We start from the raw sequence: 11,078 nt of genomic DNA on the forward strand, positions 1-11,078 counted from the left end.
CTCCTTAAGTCCTGGTGAGACTTGCCGGGGTGCTTTGGGGTCAAAGTTTTCACTCTTTCACCGAAATAACTTGAGATCTCCAAGACGGACTGAACAAAATATTGTGCAGATATTCATGGTCCCCAGAAAATAAAGCCTAATCACTTTGTTGATCCAAAGAGCCCGTTCTTATTCTCAGTGCACAAAATATGCCCCTATAGATAGACTCTATAGATACCCATTTAGCATAATTTCTGAGGTGCCCCAATAAAATTATCTTTTGATGTGAGTAAGAGTAAGAGTAAGGAAAAACGTGTGCCTTTATTTTGAAAGACTACCCACATGTTGCATATTGCAAACCTAATTGTCATGTGCAAAACTGACACTAAAGGGTAGAGCATCATAGTTTTAAGTGTAAGGTCATTGACCAAGCCGCCATATTTGACAAGTTGAGAATAAGAATGGGACGGAACCCTGTTGTGATATAGAGGAATATAGAGGGGGCCAAAAAGCTGTGTGAAGAGGGCATAACTGACAAAAATAACTGGACACAGCCTCTCCAGTGGGCTTTTTTCACAGCAGCCACTTTGACATGAAACAGCAGGACAAACACAGGTGTTATCAATGATGCTAATTAAGGTTCTGTTCAGGTCAAACAGAGTCGGGGTGCTGCTTCTGTACATGTTGGCTCAGTGGAAACGCCCTGCTACACTCAATGGAACGGGACCTTAATTAGTACCATTGCTAACATGTGTGTTCACTGACCGACTGTCAAAATCTCTGCTGTGAAAAAAGGCATATTTCAATGTTAGACCAGTGAGGGGGAGATGGTTTCTTAAGGTGAATTTTGGATTATGTGTTTATTTTCTAGTGACTTTGATTTCTCCAACTCTGGCACGTTTTTTTTTAAATGTCTGTAATGTGGCTTATTCTGCAGCGACACTCCTCCTTGATCACATTAGCTTAATGTCTGAAATGTGAAATGTAACATGAGACCCCGGAGTACATCTCTATATGACAGATAGGCAGCTGTGGACCTCTGCAGGCATCAGTCAGAGCTGGCACTGCTTCAAAACCTCAAACCGTGACACATGTCAACCACAATCACACACACCATCCACCCTACCACCTACACACACACACAGTCCGTCCTGTCTGTACGTCCATAGCAATAATACATCAGATCTACCTTCATTGGAGCAGAGCTAAAATCAAACCAGGCCCCCCTCCGCCCACCCACCTCACCCCGTCAGCCGCGGCCAAATCCAATCACAGCTCGATACTCGCCGTGATTGATTGGCTTCCAATCCAATTGAATCTCTCTCAGATGGAGGTGGGAGGAGGGAGGGGGGGCGGCGGGCTGCCTTGCTCAAAGCCATTAGGCATTGGCATTGGCAGGAGGGCGAGGCGGGGCGGGGGGATGAAAACGGGGGAGACAGAGGAGAGAAAAGAGAGATGGCAGGAGAAGAGAAGTAATTGAGAGAGATTGAGGGTGTGCGAGATAGAAGAAGACTCGGAGAGAAAGAGAGAGGGAGAGGGGTGTCCATATGTTTGCCAGCTCCCATTTAAAACAAAAAAGGGGAAAGTGTGTGTGTGTGTGTGTGTGTGTGTGTGTGTGTGTGTGTGTGTGTGTGTGTGTGTGTGTGTGTGTGTGTGTGTGTGAGGCAGGTTTCTGTGTGTCTGCCAGCTCCTGTTTTAATTGCCTTGTTAGAAGTTGACTGTAACTGTAAACTGCAAAAGTGCTCAGAGACACCAGGGAGGAAAAATAAAATGTCTCATATTTCTCCGTCTGTCTGCTGTTTCTAAAGCAGCAGACGGAAGACATGGCACACGGCTGATCCACAATAAAACACAGTCACACTGGCTTTTTATCGTAAAGAGCATCTGATTACATATTTGTTGTAGGACTGATCAATACTACACTGGTAGGCTTTGGCAAACCCACTTAACCTGAAGATATTCTGCTGAAATGTTTTGATCAGATTCCACTCGGCTGAACCGCCGTCGACATCAGGAATCCTTTTCACAGCAGCCATTTCGAAATGAAATAGTCAGGTCATCTCAGGTGTTACCAACAAAACTAATTACTGTGATGTTCCCCTCGGGTCGGACAGACTCGGGACGCCACTATTGTGCATGTTGGCTAATTAGAGACACCTGTTATTACCATTTTTCATATCAATATGGCTGCTCTCTCTATTAGAGAAGTGGGGATCCAAAAGTAAGAATCCATCCAACAATATATTGTGTGACTTGTGAGAAACTAACCAATTGAAGCAACTCCTGTGTTCTGCGCAATAAAATTACTATTTTTGTCAAAGGAGTCTCGCTGCTTTAGAGAGAGTGATGCAACGAGAATTATAACGTAAGTTTCACATCAGAAATGTCTCTAGACGGCAGGTGATGCTTTCTTTCTAAACTCTTGCATGCCTACCACCATCTGCACTGACTATAGATAAGTATCTCATACAACCTCACTTCAAACTATACCTTTAAGGCATGATCAAACATGTAATTATGGTATATCTCATGTTATGTTGTTGTGAGGTTGGTATAAACCAAATAATAATGTGTTGAGTTAATGCTCGCAGATACACTGTGGACTTCAAATCTCAAACGTATTTGATGCGATGTCAAGACTTTCAAAGAAGTACGGCGAGGGAGTGGTAGGTGGTGTGAGTGTGAGACAGAAAAACACACACACACACACACATGGATGAAAAGAGGGTTTATGTTGATAATGAGGCAGATTTGACATTACCCTCATCGGGATGTGGTGTTTATTTCTCTGCATCTTCCTCCCACAATTCCCTCTGACCACAACTCCCTGTGTCCTGACAAACCAAGAGAGAGAGACAGAGACAGAGAGGAGCAGGGAAAAAAATGGAGAGGTGAAGAAAGAGAGAGCAACCCACAGACCACATAATGGTTGTGGCATCAGTTATATGGCTAATGCAGAGAGAGATCAAGGGAGAGACTGCAGTTTGACTGTGTGTGTGTGTTTGGCTCATCCTCAGCCAAGTGAGGTACCACACAAAGCAATCCAATATACTTTAAAACATATTTTATCTGCTGTATTCCAAGAAAATAGTACTCACCATGTAAATAACAATGTAATAATTGTCAGGATAAAACATGAATCAAACATTATCCAAAATTCAGAATGTGAGCAATCAGTAACATCATTTTTAAGGTGTCCAAGATTAAAAAAAATATGGGAAAACAGTTAGAATATGAGCTTTCTGACAGGAAATCAAACTTTTGACTGTTTTAACATGACTTGCGCCCACATCTGGTCTTCTTTCCGCATACAGATACACAGACAGATAATTTTACTGGTCGAGCAGGTTGATCCCTGCTACCAGTAGAGTGCAGTCTATTAGATATATGCTCAAGACATATTTATAAAATAAAATAAAAACCTCACTATAAATGCTGCTTAAAGGCTAAGCTTTGCAAATGCAACCAGGTTTAGTATCTTTGACTATGATTCTAGTTTATTTAATGGATTTCTTTGGGAAAGGCTGTGTTCAGATTCATTCAAACAGCTTCCATACAGAACGTATAAAATACATGTTACTGCACGTCCACAGCAGGTATTTTGAACCTACAGTGTGTGCAGAATGAGTCGGTTGGCACAGTGAAGATAAAGCTGCAGGATATCTCTCCGCTCTTACAACACCTCATCATATCTCCGTCTATCTCTGTTCTCGTCTCCGCTCGGCCCCTCAGCCATAAAGATTAGACGCCTCTCTTCAAAGTCCACAGGTCTGACTGAAGTCCAGAGGTTACCTCTACCTGGTTAACAAGACGCAGCAGAGACACCATCACTCACTCCTCTCCAACTCCTGCAACACTCCAGCAGACCGACACATGAAGGCGAGTGATGCAGAGCCTGGCCTCCCATTTCTGATCTCACATGAATCACCACAGGTAGTTTTAAAATATTTATCTTTTATATTTATGTTGTTTTATAAGAGAACAAATACATAAAAACTGTGAAAGTAGTATACATTTTGGTGTCTTGGTATTATAATTATTCAGATTTAATAGTAACATTTTTTTCCCAATCTGTACAATTCTTTTATACACCCAAACTCCAATATAATATAACTGGTCATTATTGCGAAATAAACCCTGACAGGATGTTGCAGGGGTTTATTTTGCAATAATGACCCACTCACATAATACTGCTTATTGCATGGCTGATTACAAAAGCTATTTTATAGATTTATAAATTATTTTATTGACTTAAAAATTATTTTATTGCTCCTCCAGCATCTATGTGCCAATAACAGACTTCTGAATACCTTAATAGACCAATCAATATTGAGTACAAACTGTTTACAAAACTGTGTAATAAAATAGTATCATCACAAATCCTTTAAGCGCATTTCTCTAATAATATTTGTATACTTGTGTTTTCATATTTTAATTATAATGAGAGTATTGTGTGTAGGATTTTATATTATGGACTTAGCATGAACATAAGCCACAGCTGGACTCCATCACAAAATCAGATGTATTTTTAAACAGGAAAACTAAATAATATAGATAAATTAACTGACATGGGTTTTAAGATGCTGTTGGCCCCAACAATGTTTATTTTAAGGTTTACATCTCCCAGCTACGACTGAAGCAGGGCGTGCAGAGTTATTGATTCAACCTGTGATTCTGCCACTTAGAGCAGACAGTAACATCGTGATGAGTTTGAGTGCAAACAGATTATCACCCTGCAGTCAGTCAGACTCACACACAGTGAGCAGCTCTGTCGCGACCAGCTCACACTGATACAGTTGTGTGTTTTGCTGCACAGAGATGTTACTAGGTGTTAATGCAGTCAACTTGATCTCAATCCAATAGTGTCTAGATACTGCTAAAAGGCCTGATGCTAGCTCACGCGCACACTCTCAGTGTAACCTCCCTGCAATTAACAGGCTGCTGTCTGGGCAACTCGATACACACTAAGTGAAGAGAGAAGTGAGAGACACTATCTGACATTTTTTCCTCTTCATTGATTCTTCAGATTTTAATATTTCATATTTTCAAAGAATTCAGAAGACTTTACTTAAAAAAAATGAAGAATCGTTTCTGCTTTTATTTATATTTCTCTTCCTCATCTCCACAGGTCGTTCCTTCTTTTCCCCTCTCTCATTTTCTTTTTCCAACTATTCTCCCCCTTTTTGTCTTGTTCACCCCCTCCCCTTTCTGTCTTTACTTCTGTCCCTGCTCTCTGTATCTGTCTCTATCTACCTTCAGGTGTTATCAGTCCGTTTTAAGCGGAGGGCAATTAGGCCGTCAGTCTCATTAATAATACATTGTTAAGCTCGTTAATTATTTACCTTAATTGCTGATTTAAGTTTCCCTTCCCTTGACACAAACAGCCACCAGGGGCGACTTGCACACACACACACATACACACACAAAGAGGTCACTCGCTCTCAAAGGTGACGGATGGATTGAGTTTCTCCTGCTCTCTTTCTGATCTTTCCCTCTCTTTTTTATCCCTTTGTTTTCTATTGTGTGTGTGTGTGTGTGTGTGTGTGTGTGTGTGTGTGTGTGTGTGTGGGTGTGTGTGTGAATATGCACAGAATGCGATTCTGCAGTCGTGGATGGTGAATGATTGTTCTCAGATCAATACAGTTGATTGAGTGTAAATGAAAAGAGTGCAGCAGCTACTAAAACTAAGTGTCACCATGTTTCTGTGCTTTGTTAATGAGGCTGCAGGCAACAGGGAATACTAATGTTTTTATTAGAGGACAGAGTCTCAGGTTTACACATTAAGTAGGAGTGTTATCAAGTAAAAATATTAATAAATTGATTGTTAAGAGGTGCAGCAATGCAAGATTAAAACTGTATTATTATTGTTGTTGTTGTTGCTGTAGTTAGACAAGCTGAAAACACAACAAATAGGCCAAAGTTAATGTGCCATACATGCAAGCATGTAGATACCGAGGTAGATACCAAGTTTACTCAATTGGAGCACAGAGCAAAAAGGGGCAGGACTAAAGAGGAAGATGCACTTCCTCTTTCGTTCAACATCAGAGCTTTCCACTGAAAACAGCTGCAGGAAACAAAGTCAAGTTTACAGACCAGAAAACCAAGAAAATGCTCAGCCAGAATTGAGAAGAAACTACGGATTAGTTCAGCTTGTGCTAATTTGGCGAAGCAATGAAGGATGGAACTCACGACTGGCGTTTGTCATTTCTTTAATGAAACAGCACAACATTTTAGGAGACATGCTTATTCAGTTTCTTGCTTAAAAGTTTGAAGATGACTATCACTTTCATGTTTGTATGTTAACCACCAGCATTAGTTTAGTTTAGTGCACAGACTGGAAACAGGGTAAAATGCTCGTCAGTTAATAAAATCTGATTACGGCACATATGTTGAACCTACACACACACTCACTACTATACTTTACATAAACTCTGCTCTTGCTTGGTTGCTTGTACTAGTTAATTTCAGTAGTTTAAAATCCACTGACCTAAATGCTGATTTCTTTGTCTTGTTTGATGGCAAGGCTGAATGAAAAGATTTCAGGTTATATCCTGATATGTCATCTCTCTTCACTCTTTTGATCTTTGTGTTGGACTTGACACATGCTTATCTAAAGAAAACCTTTGGACTCAACCTTGACTTTCAGCGCAGGAGTCTTTATCAGTTTTATACTGAACTTTTCTTCTCTTTGTCCCTTTTAATTGTGCAGCATTGTGATACTCTGTCTGACTGAAAACAAAGTCAAATTCATTCTTTTCTCTCTGTTTCTGTGCAGGTCAGTGTCATCTCTGAGCAGCACAGTGAAGCTGGGTGGAGCTGCTGTCACACAGACAGACAGACAGACTGTTATTGTAAATGATAGTGACGTGTCGCTGTCAGTAACAAGGATTCATCCTGTTGTGATGCTGCAGGCTGACAGGAAATCACTGTTACTGTGGGCGAGTGTCACACACACACACACACACACACACACACACACACACTGTACTTACTGTAGTCAGTTGTTTTACAGCTTGCATTCATTTGTCACTTCCTCTGTTTTAAGTTTTTCTGTCACTCTGAATAAATGAACGTTTAAAATATTTGTCCATCTGTGTAGAGTGTACAATATCACAGTGAATGTGCAGGACCAGGGACTGAATGATGAGGATGATGATCAACATAGTCATTTCATTTGTTTCAAATTGTACTCAGTACTCAATTATGATTTTGCAAGTACATTTCAGAGTATTATGCATACTGAAGTGCAAGTAAAAGTACAGAGTCAATCAAACAGTAATCAATTCCCTTCAAAACTTTACATTTTAAGAAGTGTTGCACAAGTTGCACTTTTCCACAAAAGTATGATTAGTGTGAGTTCATAATCCAAAGTTTCTGAGCCCACTCATAAGCAAGACGAGGGTAATGAAGAACACGTTCACCAAAACACCTGAGGGGTTCTGTGTAAGTGGTTTTCAGTCTTTGATAGATTAGGGGTAACACTGGCAAAGTATCAAAGTCGTTGATGTCATCGTCAAGTCTGCTGCAGTTTGTATAGTCTGTGCAGGGTGCAAAAAAAGAAAATTAGAAAAAATTACAAACACCACAAATGCTAAAAGACATCTTACTCTACAACATTTTCTTTTTGAGTCTCACCGTGATCCGTGTTTAAGACCATTGGCTTGGACCAGCCGAGACACTCCGTCCGCGCCTCAAACTCCTTCATCTCAGCATCAGTGACACTCTCCCTCTTACCTGTCAAAGAAGCGACACACTTCAGTATGATCAATACTTTCCTGAAAACCCTGCTGTATCAATCTGAGGCGCCTCTCCTGCCCTCTGCTGGATCATACTGCAGGCAGCGGCCGGCCTCTGTGTACAAAATCCAACATGGCTGCCTTCATGAACTCCATTTACTCTATTGAAACATTCTTACTTTGCTATAATTACTTTATATTTTGTACCAAATATCCCTTTGTATATATCCCTATCCCTCTGACTCATTCAAGCAATGTACATCTCTTTAATGGATTTATTAAAGGTTAACACAAATACACATTCATGCCAACAAATTCACCATCATTACATGTGAAAAAAAAAAAAAGACTGCTTACATGTTAAGTTTAATGTTGCCATCATAGATCTTCAGTGTGTCAGAAGAACAGCATTCAGTGCTGTAAACAAACATCTGTCTGAGGACATGGCTATGACGTACCAACTCCCAGACAACTGGAACACCAACATTTTGTAATTTATTTAATTTGATTTTGCAAATGTGGGTCAGGTCGACAGGGAATCAAGAAAATTAGGCACAAATGGCCTCAGCAGGTTCAATTTAGTTTTGTCTAATAAATCAGTTTGGAAGATATAAAGTTAGTTATAAATGTGGAAAGAGACTCACATCTGGACTTTTGTCTGCTGGCTTCAGCAGCTTCTCACAGGCCAGCGACGCAGCCAGGCACACTGAGGTGAGACTCAGCACAAAAACAGCAACACTCAAAGTCTTCATCGTGGCTCTGATGCCTCTTCGTCTCTCTCTGATCTTTCTTATACTCTTATCACTGACCAGTTATTTGTGTGCCTCCTCTGCCCTCCCCTGTCTGACAGGGAATGATGCCAACTGAACCAAGTGTTAACCCTGAATGTTGGTATTTAATCAGCCATTGTGTTTACAAAAGCATTCGATCGACATTCGGTGCTCTTCTGAGTATTTCTGGCAACAGTGTGGCATAAGATATGGATAAGGAATAAGATATTTCAAATATCTTTGGCAAACTGTCCGATCAGCATCGATCACAAAATGTTTTTTTTTTTGGGAAGGTTTGGATGTGATGTGAGTGTTACAGTATCACTAAATTAAAAACTGGATCCTAATCACCTTCAGTGAAAAACTAAATCTACCAACAGACACAGACACCATCACACACAGGTGAACTTTTTATTTTTATTTTTCACAGTAATCTCTGTTAGTGTACTGCATTACACTGATCTTTTTCTTTTTTCCTTTTTATCTCCTTCTTGTTTCTGTGTTTGTGTGCATCTCCCAGCTGAAGCGAAGTGTTGTCAGAGTCACTTCCTGTATTTGTGTCGCACGGGTTTCACCGCTGCGCCGCCCATTCAGGAGATTTCATTGTCAAGTTGGGAAGTTCTTGATCTGCTATCGCTGTCTGTGTCACCTGGGACAAGGCTGAGGCAGTTTTCAAAGTCTGGGCAGGGAGCAAAAAAGGAAATTAGGAAAATAGCAGTGGTCTGTTGCTGCTGTGCCTTCAGTAGTTTATAAAGCAGCTTTGTATGTTTAAACTGATGATAATTATTATTAACACTGATGCCCTGAGACAGATGCATGCACTTTAAGAAGTGTGCAAAGTGTGAGGGTAAATTACAGTAGTGAAACTTTAGAAATATGTTTTGTAATTGTGGCAACCACACTTCCAGTAGTTTAGGTGATTTCACAGGGAAATTTGTTACAGTGTGACATTATAAATAACATTATTTTATATTAAATTCCCCAGCACACATTGCAATTTATAGCAACCCCAGAATACATTTTGACCATGACATGTAATGCAATACTGTGGCACTGCAGAGAATTAAAAGGTATGGTCTCACTGTGATCAGAGTTTAAGAGCTTCGGCTTGGACCGGCCGAGACACTCAACCTGCGTCTCAAACTCCTTCAGCTCAGCTTCAGTGACGTTCTTTCTCCTACCTGCATAAGAGGTGGAACATTTCAGATCTGGGCGTAGATCTGCACTCTACAGAATTTTCATCCCATCATCCATTTGTTCTGCTTACTTAAGAGCATGATACCAAACATGACACCACCGCTCCCCTTTCCAACGATGCAGTCAGAACACCCAGTTTTCAACAGCACGTCTGTTTTATTAATTGGGGCATCTGTTGGAAACATTAAAAAAGTGTGCATTAAAACTATAATGTCATAAACCCATTACCACTACATCTGTACTAAAATATAAATATCACAAATCTATCACATCATATCTGTCACAAATATAGAATATAATGAGATTTAAAACATCACAAAATAGAAAGTATTTTTTTTCTTTAGATCATCTAAAATTCTTGTTTTTTGTGGATAGTAATAACACAGAAGTAGAGAGAAGAAGCAAGAGAGCGAGAGTCAGCGTGTGTAAGACTTAAAAAATAATAAGTTGAGGAAGCTGTGTATAATAAACAAAACTCTTACTATTACAGTTGACCTTAAAGATGGTGCTGTTCTCATAGAAAATTGGTAATGATTTGTCTATGCATTGTCCATGCCTGCAAAGAATTTATTAAAGATTAAACAGCTAAATGGTTGATGCACAAATATAAATTCATGCAAACAAATGTACCATCAGTACGAGTGAAAAAGAGTGCTTACATTTTAATTTTAATGTTGACATCGTAGATGTTTGGTGTGTCCAGTGGGGTCACGGTCATTACACCACTTAGCAAGGGAACGCTCTTTTCTGCAATCAATTTGCTGTCCGGGGACAGTGCTACGTGGTACCAACTCCCAGACAGCTGCAATATCAAAAAAAGAATTTTGTTCATTTCATCTGACTTTGGAAATGTGGCAATAATCTGAAACCTTTTTTGTGCATTGTTTTTGCACATGCAAAACAGAAAAAAAAGAAACAGATTTGTCTAATAAATCAGTTTGAAAGATGCAAAATTAGTTATAAATATGGAAAGAGACTCACATCTGGACTTATGTCTGCTGGCTTCAGCAGCTTCTCACAGTCCAGCGGCACAGGCTGGCACACTGAGGTGAGACTCAGCACAAAAACAGCAACACCCAAAGTCTTCATCGTGGCTCTGATGCCTCTTCGTCTCTTTCAGCTCTGTCTTATATTGATATCACTGACCAATTATTTTTGTGCCTCATCTATCCTCCCCTGTCAACTGAGAGTTAGCATGTCCAGTAACCTTTTATGTTTGCTTATCAAACAAACTCTCATGTAACCGCTGCAGGTTCCAAAATAGAGAAAATGGACCAGGGGTCCACGTGGAGCTGTATGTCCTGTTTGTTTTGCAGTTGTATAACTTCCTGCAGTGTGATCACAGTGTTATACTGTAAGATAGTTTAGACACTGATAATTTTATATGTGATCTGTA

The 11,078-nt window shown here is 40.1% G+C and overlaps 1 protein-coding gene across 1 annotated transcript; it reads right to left on the reverse strand.

The window, feature by feature from the left end:
• Nucleotides 1–8,946: 8,946 nt before the first annotated feature.
• On the reverse strand, nucleotides 8,947–10,822 carry LOC146304700 (uncharacterized). The gene is made up of 6 exons (XM_084713677.1): nucleotides 10,664–10,822; nucleotides 10,342–10,484; nucleotides 10,165–10,238; nucleotides 9,753–9,854; nucleotides 9,568–9,666; nucleotides 8,947–9,164 (listed from the first exon to the last, which is right to left on the reverse strand). Exons 1-6 carry the CDS (start codon nucleotides 10,769–10,771, stop codon nucleotides 9,076–9,078), a joined length of 615 nt encoding a protein of 204 aa, XP_084569803.1. The 5' UTR covers nucleotides 10,772–10,822; the 3' UTR covers nucleotides 8,947–9,075.
• Between the last annotated feature and the right edge of the window lie 256 nt (nucleotides 10,823–11,078).

Source organism: Lutjanus erythropterus, chromosome 24 (assembly GCF_056507025.1).
Source record: "Lutjanus erythropterus isolate fLutEry1 chromosome 24, fLutEry1.hap2, whole genome shotgun sequence".
In the NCBI taxonomy this organism is placed as follows: Eukaryota; Metazoa; Chordata; class Actinopteri; order Lutjaniformes; family Lutjanidae; genus Lutjanus; species Lutjanus erythropterus.